At 53.6% G+C, this 25,357-nt stretch overlaps 3 protein-coding genes across 21 annotated transcripts; 1 reads left to right on the top strand and 2 right to left on the bottom strand.

Moving 5' to 3' along the window:
- Positions 1 to 518: 518 nt before the first annotated feature.
- Positions 519 to 9,791, bottom strand: ATG9A (autophagy related 9A). Of its 12 annotated transcripts, XM_040640302.1 has the most exons (17): positions 9,608 to 9,791; positions 9,263 to 9,330; positions 8,560 to 8,617; positions 8,041 to 8,172; positions 7,876 to 7,919; positions 7,277 to 7,341; positions 6,320 to 6,481; positions 5,983 to 6,124; positions 4,980 to 5,728; positions 4,736 to 4,889; positions 4,451 to 4,630; positions 3,794 to 4,042; positions 3,403 to 3,581; positions 3,178 to 3,301; positions 2,202 to 2,424; positions 1,860 to 2,005; positions 519 to 1,567 (listed from the first exon to the last, which is right to left on the bottom strand). In XM_040640302.1, the coding sequence occupies exons 4-17, from the start codon at positions 8,141 to 8,143 to the stop codon at positions 1,562 to 1,564; spliced, it is 2,526 nt and encodes an 841-aa protein (XP_040496236.1). In that variant the 5' UTR covers positions 8,144 to 8,172; positions 8,560 to 8,617; positions 9,263 to 9,330; positions 9,608 to 9,791; the 3' UTR covers positions 519 to 1,561. The 12 variants fall into 12 exon arrangements, with proteins under 12 accessions (XP_040496236.1, XP_040496210.1, XP_040496220.1 ...); XM_040640276.1 differs by lacking the exon at positions 9,263 to 9,330 and having other exon boundaries at positions 9,597 to 9,791; XM_040640286.1 differs by lacking the exon at positions 9,263 to 9,330 and having other exon boundaries at positions 8,560 to 8,614; positions 9,597 to 9,791.
- Positions 9,792 to 9,946: 155 nt separating this feature from the next.
- ANKZF1 (ankyrin repeat and zinc finger peptidyl tRNA hydrolase 1) lies at positions 9,947 to 16,132 on the top strand. Of its 4 annotated transcripts, none has more exons than XM_008690440.2 (13): positions 9,947 to 10,552; positions 11,302 to 11,414; positions 11,641 to 11,743; positions 11,866 to 12,059; positions 12,440 to 12,552; positions 12,648 to 12,795; positions 13,085 to 13,313; positions 13,473 to 13,619; positions 14,308 to 14,797; positions 14,961 to 15,072; positions 15,204 to 15,371; positions 15,506 to 15,560; positions 15,771 to 16,132. In XM_008690440.2, exons 1-13 carry the CDS (start codon positions 10,405 to 10,407, stop codon positions 15,923 to 15,925), a joined length of 2,175 nt encoding a protein of 724 aa, XP_008688662.1. In that variant the 5' UTR covers positions 9,947 to 10,404; the 3' UTR covers positions 15,926 to 16,132. The 4 variants fall into 4 exon arrangements, with proteins under 4 accessions (XP_008688662.1, XP_008688658.1, XP_008688659.1 ...); XM_008690436.2 differs by having other exon boundaries at positions 15,506 to 15,591; positions 15,802 to 16,132; XM_008690437.2 differs by lacking the exon at positions 13,473 to 13,619 and having other exon boundaries at positions 15,506 to 15,591; positions 15,802 to 16,132.
- On the bottom strand, positions 16,075 to 24,507 carry GLB1L (galactosidase beta 1 like). Of its 5 annotated transcripts, XM_008690442.2 has the most exons (16): positions 24,381 to 24,507; positions 24,043 to 24,209; positions 23,650 to 23,800; positions 23,419 to 23,479; positions 19,626 to 19,720; positions 19,348 to 19,522; positions 19,205 to 19,263; positions 18,981 to 19,102; positions 18,845 to 18,885; positions 18,533 to 18,651; positions 18,115 to 18,189; positions 17,910 to 17,999; positions 17,654 to 17,767; positions 17,224 to 17,355; positions 16,879 to 17,094; positions 16,075 to 16,515 (listed from the first exon to the last, which is right to left on the bottom strand). In XM_008690442.2, exons 1-16 carry the CDS (start codon positions 24,447 to 24,449, stop codon positions 16,246 to 16,248), a joined length of 1,956 nt encoding a protein of 651 aa, XP_008688664.1. In that variant the 5' UTR covers positions 24,450 to 24,507; the 3' UTR covers positions 16,075 to 16,245. The 5 variants fall into 5 exon arrangements, with proteins under 5 accessions (XP_008688664.1, XP_008688663.1, XP_008688667.1 ...); XM_008690441.2 differs by having other exon boundaries at positions 19,205 to 19,522; XM_008690445.2 differs by lacking the exons at positions 16,879 to 17,094; positions 17,224 to 17,355 and having other exon boundaries at positions 19,205 to 19,522.
- Positions 24,508 to 25,357: the final 850 nt, after the last annotated feature.

Raw genomic sequence — 25,357 nt, 5'->3', positions numbered from 1 at the left:
CGCCGCCGCCACGCACTCACGCAGGGCACGCACGCCGTCTTCGCCGTCCGTACGCCCCTCGCTCGAAGCCCGGGACCCTTCTGCCAAGTCGGAGCCCGAAGGAATGCTGGGTGTCTGACGGGAGCAGCTCCCTCGCGCAGCAGCCCCGCCCACCAGGGCGGCCCCAGCTCCTACGTAGGGCCCCCATTGGTCAACCTCCCTGAAGGGGCGGGAGGGGGAGGGTGCACGCGGGAAAGGCAAAATACCAACGCGGAGTCGGCTTGGTCACGCGCTCAGGGCGCGAAATCTGACCGCACGTCCGGCCAGACCCTGACCTCCACGGAACCACAGCTAGGAAATGACCCTTCTGCTAGCAGGCTAGCTCGGTATACCCGAGTGACGGCATAGACCCACTTTCCTACAGGGCCCGGCCGGTGTCCAGCCGTCAGGGAAAATTACACGCACCCCACTCCGCTTGTTCCCAGAATCCTAGCCCCGAGAGACCAGCTAGCGGCGCGAGACAACAAGCCGCGACCTGGTCAAAGTCCCTTTTTTATTAAGGGTTATCAAGCTGTACAGCTCCTACGCCGTCCGCTGGGAGCTCGGGCAGCGCAGTTCACCGCACCCGCAGCGGACCAGACCAGGGCGAGGGGTGGGGCGGAGAGTAGGCGCTGGATCCCAGCATGCAATGCGGCAACTCAAAGCCTAGGGCGAAGGCCTCCTGTCGCCCCTCCATCCCCCTCTGGGGAACTGCGGGAGGCAGGCCAGAGCTCTCCTGCTGGGAGGTAGACAGCCGAGGGCACAACCAGCCCAGTCCATCCTATGTGCAGGCGGTAAGGGGTATAATAAGCAGCGATGGGGGCCAGGTCAGCCTCAGTCTCCCAGGGGCCCATCCTAAAAGTTGGGAGAGGGCAACAAAGAATTTCCATCCTGCTCCTGCAATTTAGAAACCGTCCTTCTTAGTGTCAAAAGATAGCATGAGAGAAGCTGGGAGCTAGGGCCTTCGCACCAATGCAAAGCGAAAGCTGAACAGAATGGGGGCAAGCGGCACACATGCCAGTCATGTGCAGGAAGCAAGAGAGAGGTGAGCAGGCTGCAGCACTGGGGAGAACTGGGGGTGAGGTAAGGGCCACAGCCTGAGCTGCTCATCTGCTCAGGGTGAGGGAGGGAGGCGCAGAGGTTGAGGGTCCGGGCCCAACCTCCCCACTCCACAGTTGGCACAGGTTCTCCCTGCTTGGCAGCTTCTGTGGTGGGCAGTCCTCTGGAGACTTGCAGGGGTGGGTGCAAAGGTGGCAGTACTGGGGCTGGGCTGGGGACCAGTTTCTAGCACCACACTCTGAGCCAAGGGGGATCCTGGGGGATGAGGCTAGAGTCCTGTGTGCCTTGGTTCCTAGGCCCCCAATTTCTCTCCTGGGGCTGTGGCAAGCCTAGCGTTGGCACCTCCCTTGGCCAGGCACAGACACACAAACACCACACACGTGGAGCCAGGCAACACTCAGAGGAGCCCTCCATGGCGGGCGGACGGGATGGCAGGGCAACAGCGGCCTCCATCCTGGGACATAGCGACCGTCCTCAGCCTTCTCTATACCTGTGGAGAAAAATGCCTTAGTAGTGGAGATAATCTTCTGCTACCTGCTTACCCAAAAAACAGCTTGGGGATAAAGGAAAAGGAAAGCTTGATTTCTGGGGAGGCAAGCGTAGGGAAAATCAAGCCCTGGATTTCAGAGAAGGTGAGGCAAGAAGGGGGAAGTGTATTTTGGAGGGGGAGGAGGAACGGTATCTCTGTACGAGAGGCCTGCCTTCTTTCACATGAGACTTTCATCTCGGCCTGGAAGTTACTACTTCCAGTAGCAGTCGTTCTCCAGTCCTGGAGCCCTTACCTTGTGCACCTGAGGGGGAAGCTCATCCTCCGAGCCCTCCTCGGGCACCGGCTCTGGGTGCCTTGATGCTGACTGCCCGTCTTCAGCCCACCCTCCAAGGGGCAACCGAGAGAAGTGAGAGGGAGCCCGGGGTACTGTGCCAGGATCTAGAGACACAAGTAAACATACTCTTAGAATGAACACAAACACAAATGTGGAGAAAGGTTCCGAGCCTGTTAGGGGTGGGGGTGAGGGTTAGTCTCTTTGGGCTTGATGGCTCTGACCTCTTTCCTCCCCAAGAGGCCCCCCAAAGAGCCACCTCTCCCTGAAGGGTCTGTACCCTCCTGTACTCCCATTGGATACCTGTGATACCCCCGTAGCGCCTCTGGAAGCCCCCCTGGAGTGCAGTGGTCTCAGGTGCTCCAGGCCGGGCTGCAGCACATGGATAGCTGGCAGAGCGGGGGATAGGCTGGGAGGCCCGGGAGCCCTCTCCCCCCTCTTCAGGGGCGCTCTCCCCACTCTCATCGCTCTCCCGGCGGTGCCACACGTGCCGCTCAGGTTCGGCCTGGGCCTGCTGTTTGTGGAGCTGAGAAGTGGGGGGGATGAGGGGAGCTCATTAGTTGGGGATAGGCTATCTGAAACAGCTGCCTCCCCCCATGCTACCCTCCAGTTCCCATTTTTACCACCTCACCCGGAATCAACGACCCAGAGTAACTACCACATTAACAGTGTGTACCACACATATGACGTCTTACAGGTTACATTCCCAGCAGACCCCTGGAACCTAGTCGTTTGAGTCAAGACCAAACTGGTTGCACATCTAAGTGCCAGGCAGTCTTTCAAGGTTCTGGAAAGACAGCAGTGAACAAAATAGACAAAAATCCCAAGCTCTGTATGGCTTATATGCTGGGGGTGGAGGCAGGGGATTATAGCCAATAAAATAAAAAAAGGGGAAAATGGAATATGTCAGATAAATCCTGTGGAGAAAAATAAAGCAAGAAGATTCAGGAGGGTGGCCAGGAGAGGCTCTTTTGGTCAGGGTGGCCAGAGACGGTCTCATGGAAGAGGTAAGAACAGACAGGGGAAGAAAGGAGGGAGCCATATGCCTAGCTCAGGAAAGTGGATTCTTGGCAAGGGAAATAACAAATGTGTAAAGGCCCTGGATGACAATAAGCTTGGCTAAAAAAGATGGTAAAAGGGTATATGCGGGAATGGAGATCAGAGTAGGTGAACGGTAGAGAAGAGTTCCGAACCCACGTCTTGCTTTCCCACACCTAAAACCCTCTATTTGTCAGCGGCCACCTTGATTCCGGGGCTCTGCCCCTTCCTGCCCACTCACCTGGTGCATATAGAGGGCATGCAGGCTCATCTCGGTAGACGCGTATTCCGACAGCACCAGGCTCTGCAGCTGTCCTTCCCATACACTGCTCCCGGAGCTGGCAGTCCTGGCATCCACCCTGTCCCTTCCCGCACAGACAGACAGCAGCCGTCAACATTTCTAAGACCCGCAGAAGTTGCTGGGGGCTACTGCCATGCCCTCCCATTGCGGCCCACCTCTACTCACCCAGAGCCTGTCATGGTGCTGGGAGCTCGGCCTGTGGGCACCTGACCGGGGTGCAGGGGGGAGAAGGAACGCAGGGCAGAGGCGACTTCAGCCCTGTGCCTGGAGCCCTGCAGGTCTCTGGGCAGTGGGGGGCCCCGGCAGGACGAGCCGGCTACCACATTTGCAATAAGGCTCAGTGGCTGTGAAAGAAAAGGGGTAGGTGGAATTCCCAGGGCAGGAGAGAGGCCGCAGGATCCCTCAGTATTCTGGATGTCGGGACCCAAGCACAGACTGAACAGACAGAAGGAAACCGAGTGGGTAGGTACGTCCTTCCACCCCAGGCCCAGTCCTCAACTCCCAGCACCTGGAGTCCACTCTGCCCACTGTCCTCTCCCAGTCCCCAGGAACATACCTCAGACTCAGATTGTAAGGACTGGATAGACGTAAAGAGGGCATTTTCAGGGAGCAGACCCCCTTGGGTGAGGCCGGCGGCTGCTCCGTCCCGCTGAACCTGCTCCTTGAGGAAGCCGAGGAAGGCCGTGCTCTCACGTGGCGGCTGCCAGCCGGGGTTGGTGATGGCAAAGTGCATGAGTGACAGCTCTGTCTTCCCGTCCTCAGCCTGCTGGTACACTGAGGCCTCTGTCTGTCCACCGGACAGCCACTGCACAAGGGAGGCTGCAGTGAGCGGGACTGTCCTCTGACAGGAACCCTTTTTGTACCTTTCTTGCTAGCGGGGAGGCCTTGCCTCTGGAGGACAGAGATGGCAACACGCTCCTGTATGTTGTCCGGGGCCCCGGGGCCCACCCCAGGAGCAGTCACTGCTGGGCTAGTTTGTGCTCGGTTTGTGCCTTTCTCAAGGGAACTTGGCCAAAGGTGCAAGCTGAAGGCTAAAATCCAGCCCAAGCTGCTAGGGACCCAAGCAGCGTGTACCCCGGTGCCTGGCTGCCCAGACGCAGGGCTGCCTCTTTGCGATGCGCTGGCTCAGAGGGGTGTCTTTCTGCAGTCTCCCCAAGGACACCGCATGTGCCAGCATCACCCCTGGCCACCTGCCCCCGTCCTCTCCCGGTACCTGGGGATGCCCATGCTGGCGAACATCCATCTGAGCAAAGGAGCAGGTATCCCCAACACCTACGACCTCCACAGTGAAATTGCGGAAGAAGTCTATGATCTCCAGGGCCCGCGGACGCAGGCAGAAGATGAGGATGAGGGGTGTGACAATGGGGCTCAGTAACTCCTCCAAGATGAACACCTAAAAGAGAGGGGCCCCAGGTCATAAGAGAGCAGGAGGGATCCCCGCCCTCACCACCGAGCTATCAGCCAGTCTCTAACAGGCCCTAACTCCAACTCCACTCACTGCCTTGTACTGGAAGAGCTGGGCAAACTCGTCCCGGGTCTGCGAGCGGTGGGCATTACCCTGCCAGTGGTCGGGCATGTAGTGGATGTGAGCGAGGATCACGCGGAGCAGCTGCTCAGGGCAGAACACCATGTGCTGGTCCGGGATGAAGGACCTGGCAGAACCGGGGTCGCCGAGAGGTAAGCCTTCCCCAGGGGCGCTAGTCGGCAGCCCGCCCCCTCCCCCACCTGCCGCCCAGGCCCACCTGCACACGGTCACGGTGACCCCCAGGAGTGTGACGGTGGTGAGGACGTGTTCCACGGCCAGCACGTCTTCGTCGTAGATGGTGAGGGCAATCAGCACGGCCAGGATGGAGCCGGCGAAGAAGGCGCCGTTCTTGGCCAGCAGCGTCAGCAGAGGGGACAAGAAGCAATTCATGTACTTGGAGGCGGGCTTGTAGCCTCGGTTGAGGCGGGACTGCAGCTCGTGCTCCAGCTCGTTGAAGTGGCGGAGGTAGCAGCGACCATAAAGGGACCAGCAACGCGCCCCCAGGGCCCCAGGCTCCCGCTTCAGCACCTCCGCGTAGCTGAAGAAGGCGTAGAGGATCTGCCAGATGAGGATGAGGGGGCACAGCAGGAAGTTGGCGATGCCGATCCACAGGATGCGGTGGCTGAGGCGCTGGGCCAGCTCTAGCCGTTGCCCCCCGCGTTTGTACTCGGCCTTGAGGCTCCATTCGTTGAGAAACAGAGAGCCAGGTCCCCAGAAGAGGATCAGCTCGAAGTTGTACTTGAGGCCGCGGGTGAAGAAGACGGCCTCCCCAAGGCCGGGCAGGCGGAAGCGCAGAGGCAGGAGGGACTTGTTAACCAGGGCGACCATGTAGTTCTGGAAGCGGAGGATGCGGTGGTAGATGTCCAGCTCCGTCAGCTCGCGCTTGTGGATGCAGATCTGGTGCTCCTTCTGAGTCTGCACAATCCGGGCCTGCACTTCCTGCCACGTGCAGTAGGGAAGGGCCGACTGCGGGCAGGAGACAGACACGGTAGGGACGGTGGGCTCGTTGCCCGGACCCCTCCTCACCCTGCGTTAGCTGCAAGGCCCTGTGCTCATTTGGGTGGGGCCTTCGAGCAGAGGCTCCGGGACCTGCCAGGGACGGATGAGGATGCTCGGGGCCCAGCCAGACGCCCCACCCTTCCTAAGCCGAGATGCCCCACCCTTCCTAAACTGCAAGTGTGTCGGGCTGTGGCGCTAACTGCCCACCTTCCCAGTCTCACCATGGGAATACGCAGAGCATGCAGGTAGAAGGAGTGGATCTCCCAGTAGCAGCAAATGTTATAGATGAACTTGATAAGCCGATGGATCCAGAATACACCAGCGATGACCAGGATGGTGATAAGGGAGCCATTTTCCTGAATCCTGGTGGTTTTGGAAAAAGAAGGGGAGCGGGTGGCCCTTGAGGAGTCTTGGCAGACGAGATGCTATGCTGAAGGGGACGGCGAGGCTGAGCCCGAGTCTGTGTTCTGGGGAATGTGCTACTGCCTCATGCTCCACTCCATTTCCCACCTGCTAGTGGAACTCTGGCTCTGGTGTCCTCCAAGCTGCGGCCCTTACCTGGCACTACAGACCTGGGCGGGCAAAAAGGCGTCTGGCAGAGTGACCTTGACAGGCTCTGTAGGGTGAAGACTATGGTTCACCATCTTGTTGGCAAAAAGGATGTCGTAGTCCACACAGCTGACCAGGAAGGTGGTAAAGGCAACCACAAAGAGGAACTGCCTGGGGAAGAGGGGCCACAGTCCAAGAGTCAGAGAGGCATCCGTGAAATAGTGTGGGAAAAGGGAAGAGTCTGGAAGCAGCAGAACAAGATTGGAGAGCAGCCTGTGGGGACACAAGGGGGCTGGAGAACTTCCAGTGGGCTCTCCGCAGCTCAGCCCCAGGGACCTTAGGCCCAAACCAGCTCCTCCTTTTTCCTCTCAGCCTTGGGCGTCAACACAATTAGCCTGCTTTCCTCACCTCGTAGTAATCTCTGCCACCACTTACTAGACTAGCTCAAAGATTCTGTTGATTGTGGTCTCTGCTACCCAATCCCTGATTTCCTTTTGAGATAGTATTTAAAAGCCCTAAGGGGATTTACAGTCTTTTCTGATTGAGGGAGGGTTTCCCAATCCCATCCTCTTTGGCAAGGCCTTATGGCTCCTTTTTAGAAAATGCTCCGCCTTCCTCGGTGTAACTAAGGCAGAACACACTTTTCTTAAGTGGCTGGCATCTCTGAGACCTCCTGACCGAACCACGCCCATTCCACCGGAGCTCTGACTGAACAGTCAAGTCTGACTTCTCTTCATGGAAGAGAGAGAATTTGGAAAGAATTCCTTATAAGAGAAATTAAAAAAAAGAGAGAGAGAGAGATTGTAAATTTTGGTGCCGCACCCAGTCCCCGAACTCTAAAATTAGTCTACAGGGTTTTGAGCCAGGAACTGAGCCGCATTGGCGGGTATGGCCAGGGCTGAGCTCAAAAAGAGGAAAGACTGAGATGCGGTCCTTCCCCACATCACCGTCCCTTCTTAGACTTACATGAGCTCAAAGATCTCCCCGATGAGCATGCAAGTGAAGCCATTCTTCTGGTGTAGATTATAAACGTACAATTGTCAAGAAAAATGTGGTTGATAGAGACAGCAATTAGAAGCACAGACTGTGGGAGTCACATGCCCCAACTTATGACTCTATGACTTTCTAGCTGTGTGACTTTTGCCAAAGTTACTTAATCTCTCTCAACTTTTGTCTGCAGTGGTACTTTGGAAATAATAGCACCTGTCTCAGAGGATTATTAAGTTGGAGATAATAGGCGTAAAGTATTTAACACAGAGCTGACATAGAGTAAGTCAAAAGATATTAATTATTATAGTTATTAGCGTCCCATCAAAAAGAAAGATCACCTTTAGAGAGGTTCCTTACGAACTGACACCACCAAGTGAAAGGCACGTAGCTCTTGGGAAACGCAGGGTTATCATTATCTATAATGATCATTATTTCCCCAGCCTCTTTCAGCCTTAAGAAGAGTTCCATCTCCCTTCCAGGGATTAAACTCAAACCCACCCCAATTTCCCATCTGGGGTCTGGCTTAGAAAGGGGCTAAAGGTCCCATAGCTCCAACGCAGAGACACAAAGGATATTCGAGAGAAGAAGAGATCAAGGTTTTCGATGTGGTGCCAGGGTGCTGTGGGCACAGGAGCAGAGATGTCAGAGCCCTGAAGGAACAGGAGCCCCTTGCTCCCTCGGTGTTCCTCCACCAGCTCTCTCCCCAGGTCCCGCCTCTGTTGTCGGGTCCGAGAACTCACATTTACTCCCCTCAGGGACGTGCACCAATAGGTCCTCCTCCCCAGGGGGTGAATCACTGTAGGAGGCCTCAAGGCGCTGGTATTCAGTGTCAAACTGCGCCATCACCACCGTCCCCTGTCCACTTTGTCCACCTGCCGGTAATGACGAAGACATCCAGGTTCAGACCTTGGTGCTGCTTGTCTCCTGCCCTGCCTAGTAGACCAGAAAGAATCTCTGGGCTTGATCTCTACTCCCAGTCTTCTGGCTCAAAGGCAGAGGAGTAGTTACCAAAGGAGAGCAGTAAGCTCAGGGCCTGGGAGGTCAGTCATTCCCAGAGCCTTTACTGAGTGTCTACTGAGGTCTTGCTGGTCTGAAGCCAGGCTCTGCCGCTTTGGGGGGGGGGGGCGCTGTTTCATCTTCTATTCAGTGGAGATAAGGGGACTTCCCTCTACCCTCCTGGAGAAACCCAGGTCTGCCAAGAGACTAGCAGTCTGGAAGCACTTTGTAAACAAAAGTTTGAGATAAGCACATGGCCCTACCAGCTCCATGGACAGCATCTGCTCCACTCCAGCCCTTGATGCCCTGGCTCTGCAGCTGCTGGAGGAGAAGGTGTCAGGCCCCAGAGAGTGGGGAGCAGGGACAGAAAGAAACCCAACCCTCCTACCCACCCACCCTCCACTAAGAGGAGGCCAAGCATGAGGCAGAGAGGCTGCAGTGGGGAAGGCACTAGGGCTAGATGTACTTCCTCTGGTTGTACTATACAGGGCCACTCATCCAACTCTAGGATCCCAAGAAGTGGCTTGTTGAACCTGTAAAGACTTGAGTCAGTACACGCCTGGAGAAGGTCAGGCAGCTCCTCGGGACTATTTTTCCATCACCCCACCTCAGCTTCAGAAATTAGGCCTCTCGGGGTCCTCAAAGCCCCAAAGGCAAAACCCAAGAAAAGAGGCTTTTCTGAAAAGGACCTTTCTGGTCAACCTTCCCCCTGGTTCCCCAGCACCAAGGCCCACCAGGCAGGCATAGTTCCTGGATGGGACATCCTGATTGGGTCAGTGCACACCCAGAGCCTGGGCAAACTGTGGGGTCCCGAGGTCCCTGGAGCCAGGCATGTCCAGGCGGCACTCACCCAGTCGGTGCAGACCCTCGGGCCGTGGAACACGACCCAGCCTGGCCCCAGTGGGACTCCCTGGGTTAGCGAGAGCCCTGGGTCCAAAGGAGCTGACAAGCCCTCGGGGAACTCACCACTCACCGGGTCAGTGTGGACCCAGGGTCATGGAGCCCCGGCTGGCCCGGCCTGGGCTCAGGGGTTCCTGCGGATGTTGGAAGAATCGAGCCAGTCCGACAGCCGATCGCCCAGGTGGGCTGGGTTGCCTCCCCACACCCACCGCCAAGACCCGAGCCCAGCGCGCCCGAGGGTCGCCCAGCGCCAGGCCAAGGGCTCGGCTCCCAACAGCGGACAACCTCGCGCGCGGCCCCGTCGCCCGCGCGCGCCCGCGCCCGCGCGCCCCCGCCATCAAAACATTCCGGCTGCGCGCTTTCGCCCCTCCCGCGGCGCCCCTTCCCCCCCGTTACTCGCCGTGAGCTCACTGAGGGCTCCGCGGGCACCCTCCGTCAGGCCCGGCCCGGGCCTTGAGATTCCTGTAACCGATCTCGCGTTTCACCTCAGGAACCGTGACCCGAGTGATTCCAGGGGCTCGGTCGGCTCCGCCGGGTTCGTCCGGACCCAGAGCCCTAGGCCCGGCGCCTGCCACTCACTGTCACCCGCAGCCAGTCTGGCCAATGAGCATGGGGGGTGGAGATACGACGGCCAATTCTTGGCCTCGGGGGCGGGACTAAGGGTTAGAAGTGGGTTTTGGACAGTCAGACGACCAATAGCGCGCGCCATGTGGGGAGGGGCTGAGGTGCGGGAGACGCCGTTTGTCCCCTTCGCTGCTCCGTAGTGACGAGATTGTGGTGTTGCAGAAATCCGGGCTTGGAATTGTAGGCGTGCGTGTCGCTCTGCTCCCCGGGACCTTTGGTGCCGCTTCTGAGGGCAGGGGCGAGTCCACACGGTTTAGTCATTGCTGGAGCTCATCCCATGGGTATCGAGGAGAGGTCAGGGAACCTCAGTGATTTTAGCTCTGCTGAGCTCGATTTGGGAGCTGGACGCTTTCCCCTTTCATTCTATGTGGTCCGAGACTGTCGATTTGAGAAGCGGCCTGGGGTCACGTATTAATCCCCAGAGCGGACTCCTGTACCAGAGCGAGGCCTGAGGTGCCTTGCAGCGTGGAAAAGACCAAGTCAGGCAGGCAGGAGACCGGGCGGTAGGATCGCACTCTGGGGAGCTCTGTTTCTGTCCCCTCTTTCTGCTCCAGGAGCGCCTCCTAAAGAATTTCTGCTCAGCCATGTCGCCGGTTTCAGCTGCAACCCAGGTACCTGCGTTGGTCTCCCTGTTTGACCTCAACGCGGATGCTCCGGTCCTCCAGGGCCTGAGCCTGGTGAACCACTCTTCTGGGGAGGCTCTGGCCCAGGCCCTGCGGACTTCCTATCCAGGTATCTGGGAAGGTTTGGGGAGGACCCACGAGGAACGTGACAGGCTCTTTAGAGCTTATTGCTCGTCCAGGGAACACATTCTTCCTGATATTCCCCGGTTTAAGAGCCCTTGTTGACATCTCTTTCTACTGGATAAAATTTATCTTAAATTCACTCAGTCTCCGGGCTCTTTCCAGCACAGGCCCCTGGACTGTCTCCAAACAAGCCTCTTGCCATTGGTTATGTCTGGTTACATTTACAGCACTGTCTGCAAAAAACTTCAAAATTCCTAGATACAGTCCAAATTTACCTGGTTTCCAATCAAATCACTCGTTCTTAATGAATGCAAAACAATTTTTTTGGGTTTTTTAAACAATCTTAATTTGTCTCTGGCTGTTTCTCTTGAACTTTTTTTTTTTAAACAAACCCCACTGTAATTGGAAATGCCAGCTAGGGCATTTGGGAAGTGGTTTTTGCAGTTAAAAATAATTAACATTACCAAAAATCACTTTCTACAGGATTCCTTTAAACAATCCCTTTAGTTAAAGTGTGTGATATGTACTTGTCTCATCTTTTCAGAAACATATTGATTGTATAAAGTGATTACTGTGCCATTGATCTCATGATTCCTAGATTATAAAGTATTTGAAAGAATGGATGTGCCGTCTTTTTCTTTTGTATCCTCCTTTGTATATTAGATACTGAATGTAATCCCCGGTACTGCAGATTTGGACTCCCTTTCCACCTCTAATTACCCTCCCCTTATTTAGGTTCAGGGGAGGGAACAAGCCCAGAAAGAAAACCACTCCAGGGTGTGCTGGATATTTCAGAGAAGTTATTTTGTTCCACTTGTGACCAGACCTTCCACAACCACCAGGAGCAGGTAAAAGCCTAGGTGCAGAGCTAAGTGGTAGAAGCAAAAGTATAACGGTGGGTGAGGAGAGGCAGACATGTGATTTGTCTTTAGTTAATAAAGGTCCACGTTTTGACTGAGGCAGTTGGTATTACCTAGTCATACTTCCTGGAGTTCTATCACTGGTCTCGGGTACCACAAAGGGCCAGGCTAGGGCATATTTCCACATTCAGCCTCTTTCTTTGCCTCCTACCAGAGGGAACATTATAAGCTTGACTGGCATCGGTTTAACCTAAAGCAACGTCTCAAGGACAAGCCTCTCCTGTCTGCCCTGGATTTTGAAAAGCGGAGCTCCACAGGTGATGGCCGGTAGGAGACCTGTGTTGAGTAGGACATGGGGGTGGAGGAAGGCCCTAGTTTAGGAGCTTGAGGAAAGATCAAAGATGGAACACCAAACTTGTGCGCCTCATGTTGTTTTCAGGAGATCTTTCCAGCATCTCAGGATCAGAGGACTCGGACTCAGCCAGTGAGGAGGATTTGCAGATACCGGATGAGGAGCGGGCTGAGTTTGAGAAGCCCAGCAGACCCCAAGGCTTCCACCCCCATCGGGTTCTCTTCCAGAACGCTCGGGGCCAGTTTCTTTATGCCTATCGCTGTGTGCTAGGCCCTCGCCAGGCAAGTGGCGGCCCAGATTGTGTGGCCAACTGCAGCCTTTGTACACTCAGCCTAGGTCTCCCCTAAGAGGGCCATTTCTTATTTTCTTCCTGTTGGGTGTGGGTATCACCACTGACAGCACAGTCTTGGATTGAATTGGCCAGAATCTGGGGTCAGGTGTAAAGGAATTAGGTTTGGAAACAGACCAATCTAGGTTTGAATTGTTCCACTACTTGATCTTGACTACCTCTACAAGCCTCAGATTTCCTTGTCTGTAGAGACAAGCCTCAGGATGGTTGTGGGAAATGAGGTCACACATGTAAGACACTTGGCACTGGCACTGGGTTTCTTCCTGTCAGTGAGTGCCACGGGCATGTTTGTGCTGTCCCTCTGTCATCCAGATGCCCCCAGAAGAACCCGAACTGCTCCTACACAACCTGCAAAACGGAGGTCCCGGACACTGTGTGGTGCTCATGGCTGCAGCTGGGCACTTTGCTGGAGCCATTTTCCAGGGGTGAGAGGGTGCTGCCTGGGGTATAAGGACGCATTGGGTTCTGTTAGCCTGGGCGTATGGGCTGGTTTCCAGCACTGAGTCTGTGTTGTCTACAGAAGAGACGTGGTGACCCACAAAACATTTCACCGCTACACAGTGCGGGCCAAGCGGGGCACAGCCCAGGGCATTCGGGATGCCCGGGGTGGGGCTTCTCGTTCTGCTGGAGCCAACCTGAGGCGCTATAATGAAGCCACGTTATACAAGGTGAGTTCAGCGTCTCAGATCTGGTGGTCTGCTAATCTACTTTTTTTCCCTCTCATCAAATGTGACAGTGGGGAGCTTGACGCCTGCATCCTCCCAGTCCTTCATTATTTCTGGGAAGGGGAAGGTAGACTAGGGATGGATCCATGAAGAGTCTTCGTCCTCTCATTCTTCCTCCCCTCTACTATCTCCTATTTCCCATTCCTTACACATCATCTGTGGGCCGGTTTTTGGTTGGAGATTGAAAAATAGCAAGAGAAGATACACGGGGCTGAGTTACTCTCTTCTCTAGGATGTTCGTGAGCTGCTGGCAGGGCCAGTCTGGGCCAAAGCGCTGGGGGAGGCTGGGACAGTACTGCTGCGTGCTCCCCGCTCTGGCCGGTCCCTGTTCTTCGGAGGCCAGGGGGCGCCCCTGCAACGGGGAGATCCCCGACTTTGGGATATCCCCCTCGCTACCCGCAGACCCACCTTCCGAGAGCTACAGCGTGTGCTCCAGAAGCTGACCACCTTGCATGTCCGTGGTGAGCTTTCGATCCACATGGCCGGTCTCCCTACATCTTCCTGTACCTTCCAGCCCAAGCCTTGGGTTCTCACTTATATATCCAGACATCTTCATTTAGAGAGACCTGGGCTGGCTTCCGCTCAGCTAAACTTGAGAAACGCCTTTTGTTTTATGGCAGGAGAAGACCCCCGGGAGACAATCAAGTTGGACTCACCTCAGACACACTGGAAGATGGGAGGGGGGAAGAAGGCTATGGAGGCAGAAAGAAAGGTCTCCAGTGATGAAAATGAGGCCCTTGGGCAGAAAGAGGAATCTCCCAAACAGGGTTTGAGCGCCATCGGGCAACTGTCAACTCTCTTTCTGGGTGTCTATCCTGGAAATGCAGTGTCAAATCTACTGTCGCTTCTCTCTTTATAATGAGCCCTTACACAACACACACATTGTCACGTACACGTATAGGGCTGTTATGATAAGGGGCATCCGGTAGCAGTTACTGAGACGGGTTTAGTGACCTTTCCAAACGTCCTGTTCTCTTTAGTTCACTGATGTATCCCCAGTACTTAGAAAACATGAAATGGTAAGTGAAAGATGCTTGTGTGGCACGAATCTCACATAATTGCCCTGTCTTACCGGACACTGCGGTTTGGAGCTAAGGCCTGCTTTCCCGGCTGCAGACTCCTAGCCTGCATGGCTGTCACTGCTCCCGTGCCCTCTCCTGTTGTGTACCGTCCTAATGCGACTCAAGGGGAGAGTCTAAGGATGCTTGTCCCTCCATAGCTCCTGCTGGGTCTTTCCCATCTCAGCTGAGAGCCTCATTTCTGCATGGGATACTGATGGATTCAGCTCCTGACATGCTACTTGATTTTGGGTGCTAAAATACAAATACTTATTTTCATTTCAAGACAATCTGGATTCTCTTTTTATGTACATTCTTCTACATCGGGGGCAGCCCACATCCTTCCACCCTCTGCGTATTTCTTCAGATGGACCTAACGTGTCCTATTTTTCCCTAGGTTCAGGGTCAGACGGAGAAGACAGCTTCCAGGTAGAGTTGGAGCTAGTAGAATTGACAGTAGGGACCCTGGATCTTCGTGAGTTTGAGGTACTGCCAAAGCGGAGGAGGAGGAAAAGGAATAAGAAAGAGAGAAGCCGAGACCTGGCAGCCGGGGCGCATGTGACTCTTGCCCAGCAACCTCAAGGAGATGATGAGACCACCTCACAGTCCACCCAGGCACATGCAGGCCCTTTGGGGCCTTCCCTGGATGAGGCTGAGACCCCCGATCAGTCAGAGCTCTGGGATGTGCTTCTAGCCGCTTGCCGAGCCGGAGATGTTGGGACGTTGAGACTGCAGCTAGCTGCTGGCTCCGCAGACCCTGGAGTTCTGTCTCTGCTCAGTGCCCCCTTGGGCTCCAGTGGCTTCACCCTCCTGCATGCAGCAGCTGCAGCTGGGAGAGGCTCAGTGGTTCGCCTGCTGCTGGAGGCAGGTGCCGACCCTACTGTGCAGTAAGTAAGGGTCCCCAAGCCGAGCCCTTTGGGGTATAGAGAGGATCATCTGGAGGCTAACACTGGTACTGGCTACTTGACAGTATTCCCCTTGATCTGTCTGGGTGAGGCTGGGAGATGCAGGAGGCAAGTTGAACCCATATTTGGGGCTTTTCGCACTCAGGGACGCCCGGGCCCGGCCACCATATACGGTTGCAGCTGACAGGTCAACGTGTAATGAGTTCCGAAGGTTCATGGAGAAGAATCCAGATGCTTATGATTACAGCAAGGCTCAGGTCAGCTGGAAAAGGAAGCCGCAGCACAGTAGGAAGGCAGCCTGGATCCTGGCTAAGATCTTTTCTACTTATGGTTTTCTCAAGGACAGTTTGTATGGGTCTTACCTTACACCTCCCCCGAAATCCTCCAGGTACCAGGGCCACTGACGCCAGAAATGGAGGCACGGCAGGCCATGCGGAAAAAGGAGCAGAAGGCGGCCCGGCGGCAACGGGAGCAGCAGCAGCGGAAGCAGCGGGAGCAGGAGGAAAGGGAGCGAGAGGGGCAGCGGCGCTTTGCCGCCCTCAGCGATCGTGAGAAGGTGAGCCTGGAGCTCCTCTCTTCCATGGCCCCGATGTCCTTAGAGGTCTGACTTCCCAGCGTGCAGCTGTCCCTTCTTGGGCACCCTGTCCACCACTGGGGCCTTGCCCTTAACAAGACTTCTCTTCCCCTCAGAGAGCTCTGGCCGCAGAGTGCCGGCTGGCCGCCCAGCTGGGAGCCCCCACCCCCCATACCCCTGGCTCTGCAGCCCTCAGTGCTCCGTAAGTGCAGGGGCAGGCATGATGGCTCGGCCTGGCGTGGGCAAGTAGAGTGAATGCTGCAGTGAGCTCAGAAAGGCTGGGGGTGGGGGTGGTTGGAGATGTTCTGGGAACCCTCTGGAGCAAAACCGGAAACAGCCGGAGGGGTGGGGAGAGCTCGGATTGGAAAGTTTCTGGGGTACCTGTTCAGCCATCTGTCTTCCTCTCGTCCAGACGCTGCTGGAGTTGCGGGACATCCCTCCAAGGCCTCACTCCCTTTCACTATCTTGACTTCTCTTTCTGCTCCACACGCTGCCTCCGGGATCACCGCTGCCAGGCCGCCAAGCCCTCTTCCTGATCTCTTACGGCTGCGCCTGGAGCCAGCTCGGCCCTGAGAGGGTGCATTCATGCTAGCCCTAGGTTTCTTCTTTCCCGTGAAACCGGAGTATTTGGAAGATTAGGAAAGACACTCAGGAACCAGGGCAAAGACAGGGCCACAGAGGGGTATGGAGCTGCGACTGTCTCTGGAACTTTAATCACAATAAAGTTTGGCAAGGAAACTGCACTTAGACTTGCATTCAGGCCTGTGGCCTTTGGTTCCTTGTGGTCACCGTGGCCAGCACAGCACCAAGGGTTCCTGCCCACTTTATGTCCCAGGTCCAAGGGGTTTCCTTTCTTTCAGTGCCCACTTAACTCCATTGGTTCAGAGGCACTTTGTGTATCAGGCGAGAGGGAATAGATGTATGTCTTATGCAAGGTGCTATTGAGGATAGGCCTGTCCAGAAACTGGATTTGGGGCTGAGGAGGCACGTTTTCTAGCTCCAGCAGTGTGATTTTGTTGAGGGCTCCCCTAGAAAACAACAGAGGTCTTGGCACATAGAGGGTCTCTTGTGGCCCACGCTTTGTCCAGTACCGGCCCAAGTTAAACCCATTGATCCAGACTTGGCCCTGGGAAAGAGAAAAGAGAGCAGAAAATAAAAGGGTCAGCTCTAAGGGAGGTAGAATCATCCCCTTTTGGTTTCCTTCCTCCCTCCCTCCCTCCCTTCCTTCCTTCATTTGAGAGAGAAAAAGAGAGAGCACGGGGGGAGGGGCAGAGGGAGAAGGAAAGAGAGAATCCCAAGCAGACTCCCCGTGCTGTGCATGGAACCCATGACCTCGGGATCACAACCTGAGCCAAAATCAAGAGTCAGATGTTCAACCGACTGAGCCACCAGGCACCTCTCCTTTTTGGGTTTCTAATCAGGAATAATTTCTGCTCCCCCTCTTTCCATAATTTTTCTCTCATCACTCTGACCCCACTGTCAGCAGTACCTTGGTCCATCCAGGTAGAAAGAGAAAAGTGTCCCCGCCTTCTCCTAAAATTGGAAATGTGGTAGAGTAGAAGGTGGGGCCAGAGGGAACTTGAGGGTGTGACCTTTTCATCAACTGGAGGGGAAACCACCACTTTACAAGTTTATCAACTTTGAGAGGGAACATCAGCCACTGGGTGAGGACTCTTTGCCCCAGAATTGGCGGCTCTAATAGGCCCTGTGAAGAAGGCAAATGAAAATTCATCATTATTTAAGCCCTTGTTTGTCCTCCATTAGGCCCCTGTTTGTCCAGGGGAGTTTGGTCAGTAAGAGTCTGGAGGAGAAGGGGTGGGCAAGACTAGCTCACCTTGAAGTCACTGCTGTTAGACCCGAAACTGAGCCTCCCCATGTTCTCCAGTAAGATGTCCAGTTTGGCCCCTACTGTCCCCATCAAAAATAGTTGGTGTTTCATGTTTCGTTCCAAAACACCCTGAAACACCTGTGGACAAGAGGAGCTGTGAGAGGAAGGGCTCAGCATCTAACTCATGGCCGTGACACAGGAAGCTATGTTAGCACACATACTTGGAGAGCAAAGAGAATGCAGCCCATCTGTCAGTTACCCATGCATTCTGGAACCTTAGCCTCAAGTCAAATTCTTCCTCATTCTAGCTTATCCGTGGCCCCCCTGCAAATGTGGGCAGACAGTGGGAAAAGGCAGATAAGGGGAACTTAAGGCTAAAGGGTGCTGGGGAGGAGAAGAGACAGGCTCACGAGGTAGCCTAGAATTAGGTCCTTACCCCATCTACCATCACGTAGGCACGGTCGTGGACTCCATTGTTAGGCACCCAGAACTGTGTTGGCTCAGAAACAGTATAGGTCAGATAGGTCCGGTACAACACAAAGCCACGGTCCTGGGTATGGAAGAGCAAGTACTTAAGATGAACTGAGAGGTTAAGAAAGGATACTATGGGGAAGATCTACAGCTGAGAGACCCTTTGGCTAGGGCTGTTGAGGAAGGCTGGCATGCCTACCGGATGTGGGATTATGCCTTACCTGTTTGACAGCCTCAAAGGACAGTGGCAAGATTGAACGGATGGGCCCTTGGGGGCATAGGAAGTCTAGGAAAGCCAGCAAATCCCCATCCTGTTAGAATAAGGGGAAGGTATTAAAAGGGAAGTTCTGGAATAGAGGGCAGGATGGGCTGGGCCATTTAGAGAACAGGGGGGTAGAATCAGAGAAAAGATAAGGAAGAGCTTACCAGATGCAGGGTCAAAGGTCCAAGCATCATCTTGGGGCTGGGGGGAGGTAAAGGTCCCAAGGGAATTTCCTGGAACTGAGCCCAAATTCTCTCAGGAGCCATAGGAAAACCACACAAACCACCCTTATTCCGATACCCTGGCACATACACTAACAACCCCTATTCCGAGACCCTAGCGCAGGGTTCTCAACCCGGGGTCCAGGGAAGGGCTTCAAGGGGTTACGAAGATCCTGTAATTCTGCACATGCTTGTGTGTCTCCTCCCAGGCAATCCCATCTGCGTAGCTGGGAAATGGTTCTGTGGGCTCCATGGCCCAGACAACACCAGTGATTTATGGGACCCCATTACAAACAACTTAGGTACTCCCTTTCCCCCAAATTAATGAAAGCCTTTGGTGCTTAATGAAGTGGTAGGGCACCTCGCTGATGACGTTTCGAAGAGCAAAAAGCTTAGGTGTGGGGTCCCCTGCTTCGGATATTGGTGCATCGTAGTCATAGCTGGTAGTAATTGGAAGAAAGCGTCCCTTCTCATCAGCACCTGGGGTCAAACCAATTTCCTTAATTCAGTGTCTCAAATGACAGGCACTAAGCAAAGACATTCATGCAGAGAATTTTGCCATGAGAGGGGGCAGTGGTGGCCACATCCAGCTTCTAGACCTAATGTGCCCAGCCCGCGGCTTCTAATTCCTTGATGCCTCCCTGCCTCCACCCCAGGGACCATCTGGACTCACCATTCCAGTATCCAAAGTTGGTACCTCCGTGGAACATGTACCTGGAGCGGGAAAAGGTGGGGGGAAAGGCAAAAGCTGACCCACTGAATCATGTTCATCCCCAACACCCCGTTAACGGCTTCATGTTGGCTCTTACATGTTCACACTGGCTCCCAGCCTCAGCATGTTCTCTAGGCCTGTGGTCACAGCCGAAATGGACCGCGTGGAGTGATTCTGGCCCCAGTAATCCAGCCAACCTGTGTAGTACTCGGAGTTCACCTAAAACGTGGAGTGAAAGCAGCCATAAGCGGGATGGCAACTGAGCTCAACCCTTCCCAACCGTAACTCCGGCTTTGATTGCCCTCCCCTCCAGCTCCTCACCAGTGGCCCACGGGGTTCATACTTCCGAAGCAGGGCAAAGATTTTGGTCATGTTGTCAGCTGCCAGAAGGAGGCAAAGGTGAAAGATAAACATGGAAGAGATGCCCCCTTCCCCAGACTCCACTCCACCCTCACTCAGGAGACCTGGGCCAAAATCCACAGTGGTATAGAGTCCCTGGAGGGAGCCACATTTGAGTCCTTCAGGCCCATCCGTGGTGAAGAGCAGGATCCTGTCTCCTAGCAGCGCGCGGAAGAGCCCAGCCAGGTGCCTCATGTAGCCGAAGTCACAGGCTCTGTAGCTGCCATATTCATTCTCCACCTGCCCGGGAAAAGGAAAAGTGGAGCTCGGCTCTGCAGCAGACATTAGGACCCCCGGCACCTCCTTTCCCTTGCCCGGTCAACCTGTACCCGGTCACTTGTACCTGAATGCTAATGATGTTGCCCCCATTGTGGTAGAGCCATGGATATAACCTGGGCAGCAAGACCTTGAACCAGGAGTCCACTGCGGCAAGAAAGTCTAAAGGAAGGAGCGGGGGGCGCCTGGGTGGCACAGCGGTTAAGCGTCTGCCTTCGGCTCAGGGCGTGATCCCGGCGTTATGGGATCGAGCCCCACATCAGGCTCCTCCGCTATGAGCCTGCTTCTTCCTCTCCCACTCCCCCTGCTTGTGTTCCCTCTCTTGCTGGCTGTCTCTATCTCTGTCAAATAAATAAATAAAATCTTTTTTAAAAAAATTTAAAAAAATGAAGGAGCGGTGTTCTGCTCATTAGGACACCACCACCTTCGCAGCCCCTACCCATAGCGTCAAGGCCAGCAACCTTTGTGCTGCCTGACCCTGGGCTGCAGTTCGCACCCCACTTGTCCACAAATGAACCTGAGCAGCTGCGACTCTGAACCCTGACCACTGGTGAATTTGCATGGCGAGGACATCTGAGAGCAGGAAACCTTAGAGCGGTGTTCGTAAATTTAATTTTTAAACGTAAGAAAAATGTTAGGGACACCTGGGTGGCTCACTCAGTTAGGTGCCTGCCTTCGGCTGAGGTCATGATCTCAGGGTCCTGAGATCAAGTCCCACATCCGGCTCCTTGCTCAGCAGGGAGCCTGCTTCTCCCTCTGCCTCTGCTCCCCCTGTTTGTGCTCTCTCGCTGACAAATAAATAAAATCTTTAAAAATCAAACAAAAACATTGAATTCCTTTACATTTTGTGTTCGGTATAGTGTCCAGATTTAACTGCCTCCTTTAATGCAAGCACATGCTAAATGTCACTCAACAAAGATCTATGGGTGCTTACTGTGCACCAAGCAACGTTCTAGGTGTTAGGGGTACAGAGTAGAACAAAACTGATAAAAATCTCTGCCCTTGTACAACTTCCTTCCCACTGAGGAAGGCAGACAATAAACAAACAGTTAAAATATATAGTATGTTCGTGCCAAGGAGAAAAAATAAAGCAGGGAAGAAGGATATAAAATGTGGGGGAGCTTAAATTTTAGAGAGTAGCCCAGGGCAAGTCTCACTGAGAAGGTTATTCTGCAGGAAGATAGCGAGAGCACAGAGTGCAAAGGCCTCAAAGGAATGTGCCTGGTGGGTTTGAAAAACAGCAATGAGGCCAGCGTGAACAATGAGGAAAGGAGTAGAGGTCAGGGAGGTGACAGGGCCAATTAGGTAGGACCTAATAGGCCATTTTAAGGAATCCATGGTTCATATTCTGAATGAGATGAGAACCTACTGGAGAGGTTTAAACAGTGAAATGGCATGATCTGAGATATGTATTTAAACTTCTGTTTTAACAGGATCACCCTGTACTGAGAACAAAGGGGTAGGAGCAAAGGGAAACCAGTAAGTAAGTTCTTAAGACAGTCCAGGTGGGAGAGGCGGTTTGGATTAGTGAGGGTGATGAAAAGTAGCTGAATTCAATATATTTTGAGAGTAAAGCTGCAGGGTTTTCTGATAGGTTGAATATGAGGTGGGAAAGAGAGGCATGAAGAATTAAACCACAGTGCTTAGGCTGATCGGCTGGAAAATGGAGTCACCATTAACTGAGGGGATCATAGGAATAGCTGGGGGAGCGGCAGGCAGGGGGAGAAGCAGGCTCCCTGCTGAGCAAGGAGCAGCCTTGATCCCAGGATCATGACCTGAGCAGAAGGCAGACACTTAACCAACTGAGCCACCCAGGTGTCCCCTGACTGGAGATTCCTATTTCAGAGTCGTTAGCTATTAGATGGGATTGAAAGCCATGAGAATGGATGAGATTATCTAAGGAGTGAACACATAGAAGAGAAGCTTCCGAGGACTGAGACCAGCAACACCCCAGCATTTAGCAGAAAGAGAAAGGGAGCAGAACCAGCATGAGACTAAGTAGGAGCGCACCTGCGTGGCTCAGTTGGTTAAGCGTCTGCCTTCGGCTCAGGTCATGGACCCAGGGTCCTGGGATGGAGTCCTGCTTCAGGTTCCCTGCTCAGCTGGGAGTCTGCTTCTCCCTCTGCCCCTCCCCACCCCGCTCATGATCTCTCTCTCTCTCTCAGGCTCTCCCTCTCTCTCTCAAATGAATAAATAAAATGTTTAAAACAAACAAAAGAGACTAAGGAGTGGTCAGCAAGGCTGGAGCGCGGGGAAGGAGCTGGGACCAGATAAAGGTGGTTATATTGGAAGCCAAGAGAAGAGGGGTGGGGAGGAGAGAGACCTGGAAAGGCGCTGTGGACTCAGCAGTGAAGAGGTCACTGGCTTTCTTGAGAAAAGCGGACACCGCATGCTGGTGTTCCAGCATGACTTTACCATTTCAAATGTATTTCATGGCCAGCTGAGTTGGGGAATTGTTCTGAGGGGCATAAAGCTCTTCAGCGCCTTCAGAAGCGGGACAGTCCCTGCAGGGTCCCCAGAAGATACAGAGCATTTTCACCAGAGTGATCTTTTTAAAAGATATACATCAGACAAAATCACTCCCCTGCTCTGATGACTTCCTAGTTACACCTGAAGTAAAATCCAAACTCCTTGAAATGTTGGGCATTTCAGAGCTTCATCTTGAATTCTCATCTTTTCTCTCCCTGTGCTCTTTCCTCAGGCAATGTCTCAATAGCCATGGATCTACATGCCATCTTTAGACTGATGGGCCCCAAATTTATCTCTCGCTCAGACCTCCCCGTGAGTGCCACACTCACACAGCCTGTGGCTTACTTAACATCCTCACTGGAGTGTGATGGGACAGAAATTTAACATGACCAGAAAAACTGTTTTTCCCCCAAAAAGGTGGTCCTTTGCCACCCCTAGTCTCCTCCACCTTCCCTATGTCAGTAAATGGCACCGCCATCTGGACTGGCAAGAAAGGGGACCCCTTTCTTTCCAGACCCTACCCGTGCTGCCCCCCACTTCTCCTTCCCATCAAAATCTATCAACAAGTCCTGGTGATCTGGATCTCCAACCTACATCTCACTTCTGCCCTCTTCTTCCTGTCTCCACCTCCGTCATCTTAGTCCGGGAGCCACTGCCTCCCTCCTCAACTACAGTGAGAGTCTCAACTACAGCCAATTAGTTTCTCCACCTCCACCCTTGCCCCCCTCCCTCCATTCTCCACATCCAGGCTAAAGTAATCTGAAAACAAATCAAACCTGTCTGGTTAGGCTCTTTCAATGGCTTTCTACTGTGCTTAGAATCAAATGCAAACTCTTACAGTGGCCTACCAGGTCCTGCATGAACAGTCCCTATCTATCTCCAATTTCCCATCACATTCCTCTCTCCCTTACCCACTAGGCTCCAGCCAAGCTGGCCTCAAGCAGGCCATGTTCCTTCCCACTTCTGGGCTTTATAATATACTGTTCCCTCTACCTGGTCATTGTCACCTTTCCCTTCCCTAGAGTCAAGTGAAATGTCATCATCTCAGAAAAGCCTTTTCTGACCTCCCTACCCCCAAATACGCCTTCTCTGTTACTCACAATCTCAACTCCTTGTCTATTTTCATGTGTGGTATTTTTACACCTTGCACTAATCTTACAGGTCTTGGGTTTTTAAAAAACTGTTTCTTTCACCATAAGCTCCACGGCACAAGGGCTGGGTCTGTCTGGTCCGCCAGTTTGTAGCATCTTGCTAGGCATGAAGGAAACACTCAAATATCTGCAAGAATGATCTCCAGTTTGGGGATGGTCTTTTCGGTTTTGAGCACTCAAAAGACCCATTTTGTTGCTGTTGGTTGCTTTTTTTCTGTTAAAAATGTTGTCTCAACTCACCTGGATCTGAGGTTCTCAGATGTATATCAGGTTTTTGAAGCAACCAGGCTGGGAGGCCCCCCTGAGACAAACATAAAGACAGCAGGTTTTGTTGTTTGGGAGTGGGGAAGGGGAGATTAGAAGGGAGTATGTTTAGTCTAGCACTGGACGTGGCCCTATAGTGCGGGCAGATGGGAGGAGTGGAGGAACTGCACAGGAGTGGCTCTGGGTCTGTCCCTTCTCCTAACTCACCATGTCCCACTCTGCACAGATGTAAGGTCCTGGTCTCAGTATGACCAACAGGTTCGCTACAGATGCCTCGTTCAGAAATGCAAAGAGGTCCCGGCTGCCATTAAAGTTATAGACCCCAGGCTCTGGCTCATGGTAGTTCCAGGGCACATAACTGAGAAAGAAAGAGGTTAACAGGGCACAAGGCAGAGAGGTGCTAGAGAGGCCTAAGGGCTCAGGCCTTGCAGGGCATCTCCGAGAAGCTGTCGGAAGGAGGTCCTGGCCCACCCTTCCCCACCCTTGGCCTGACAGCCCTGGAGCTCTCATACCCAGCTAGGCTTCCTGTCCCAATCCTTCTTATGGGGGTGGTAGGAAGGGTAAATCCCACCCTCCATGGCTCTCCTGAGCACTTCTTACAACTGTACAGTGTTGAGGCCACTCATTCGCATCTTGAAAAGCCGGTCTGCCCAAAGCACCCGTGGTACCCGAAAGTAGTGCAGGCTGCCAGACACGTAGCGGAACGGGGCCCCATCCAGGAGGAATCTGTCATTTTCCCGATCCACTACGAACGACCGAGTGCCTGCCTGCAAAAGAGACCATGCTCAGCAAAGGTCTGGAGTGGGGGGTCAGTGTCCGTTGAGGAGATGGAACTAGCCCTGCCCACTGTTCTGTGAGTTTCACTTTCTTTCTCTCCTGGGCTAGATCTCGTCCCGCCTCACCACACCCAGCCTGCTGATTAAATCCTGTCATTTTACCTGGGGCAGCAGCAGCGTCAGAAGTGGCAACAGCAGGGCAGGAAGGCAAAGCGGCTTCTTGGGAGCCATGGCGCTAACAGGGCTCCTCTAGTCTGAGAGGGCGGTCCGATTGTCACGTGGCGGATTCCTGGGAGGGAACCTCAGCGAGCAAGGGGGCGGGGACCACCTCAAGTTGCCAGGCGGGTAGCCTGGACTTGTCCACCCGCTACTCTACTAGTTTGTAAAAATCCTCTACATGTTGAATCCGCTTCATCAGTGTTACCTAGGAGCTTGTTAGAAATGCAGAGTCTCAGGTCCTACCTCAGACCTATAGAATCAGAATTTGCATTTTAACAAGATTCCCAGGCGATCCCCAAGACATTCAAGATTGAGAAGCACTGTCCTACTAAACTGAGCTCCCTGAGGGTGGAGAGTACCTTGTCCATCTTGAATCCTCAGCTTCTAGCACAGGGCCCGGCACATAGCGGGTTAAATCTAGATGAATGAATGTCAGAACCAGGGGGCTAAAACAGGTTCAGAACCAACGGAAACCAGATCTTCCCAGTGGTGTGAAAGTGGGGGACCAAGTTATAAGAGGGATCTTTTTCCTGGTGGCCCTGTTATAGCAAAAGAGACCACCTCAGCCATTCTGTCTTCTTTGGATGTGCACTGCTCAATTTATCCCTGCCTGCCTGTGTGACAGATGTCAAAGACAACTACTTGGTGCCAGGGCTTGGGAATTTGTGAATTTCCATGGCTCCTGCCTTCACAGTCCCAAGCCCGGGATGTAAGGACCAGAATAAGAAAAATAAAATAATAATAAAAATAACAGTAATTTGTTTATTGACACTAACTGATGGCTATGTCAGATATTGTGCTTAGCACGTTACATCTCATTTAATCTTCAAAAAACTCCGTACAGATAATTATCATTCCCACTTTACAGATGAGGAAATTGAGACAGAAATTTTAAATAACCTGTTCGAGGTCACACAACT

This window comes from Ursus maritimus, unplaced genomic scaffold, assembly GCF_017311325.1.
Source record: "Ursus maritimus isolate PB19 unplaced genomic scaffold, ASM1731132v1 scaffold_1, whole genome shotgun sequence".
NCBI classification, from domain to species: Eukaryota; Metazoa; Chordata; class Mammalia; order Carnivora; family Ursidae; genus Ursus; species Ursus maritimus.
This window is presented reverse-complemented; position numbering and strand designations above follow the sequence as displayed.

Excerpts from the sequence above, each read along its gene's own strand:
- ATG9A (XM_040640256.1), bottom strand. The coding sequence starts at position 8,194 with ATGTCTTCGTCATTACCGGCAGGTGGACAAAGTGGACAGGGGACGGTG. Across the intron at positions 2,425-3,177 it reads ATGCCCTCTATATGCACCAG|CTCCACAAACAGCAGGCCCA; the intron begins GTGAGTGGGCAG and ends CCCACTTCTCAG. Across the intron at positions 2,006-2,201 it reads GCGCTACGGGGGTATCACAG|ATCCTGGCACAGTACCCCGG; the intron begins GTATCCAATGGG and ends TTGTGTCTCTAG.
- ANKZF1 (XM_008690440.2), top strand. The coding sequence starts at position 10,405 with ATGTCGCCGGTTTCAGCTGCAACCCAGGTACCTGCGTTGGTCTCCCTG. Across the intron at positions 12,796-13,084 it reads ATGAAGCCACGTTATACAAG|GATGTTCGTGAGCTGCTGGC; the intron begins GTGAGTTCAGCG and ends TCTCTTCTCTAG. Across the intron at positions 14,798-14,960 it reads GGTGCCGACCCTACTGTGCA|GGACGCCCGGGCCCGGCCAC; the intron begins GTAAGTAAGGGT and ends TTTCGCACTCAG.
- GLB1L (XM_008690441.2), bottom strand. The coding sequence starts at position 24,449 with ATGGCTCCCAAGAAGCCGCTTTGCCTTCCTGCCCTGCTGTTGCCACTT. Across the intron at positions 19,721-23,418 it reads TCTGAGAACCTCAGATCCAG|ACTTTCTTGCCGCAGTGGAC; the intron begins GTGAGTTGAGAC and ends TCCTTCCTTTAG. Across the intron at positions 18,190-18,532 it reads TTCGAAACGTCATCAGCGAG|TTCCAGGAAATTCCCTTGGG; the intron begins GTGCCCTACCAC and ends ATTTGGGCTCAG.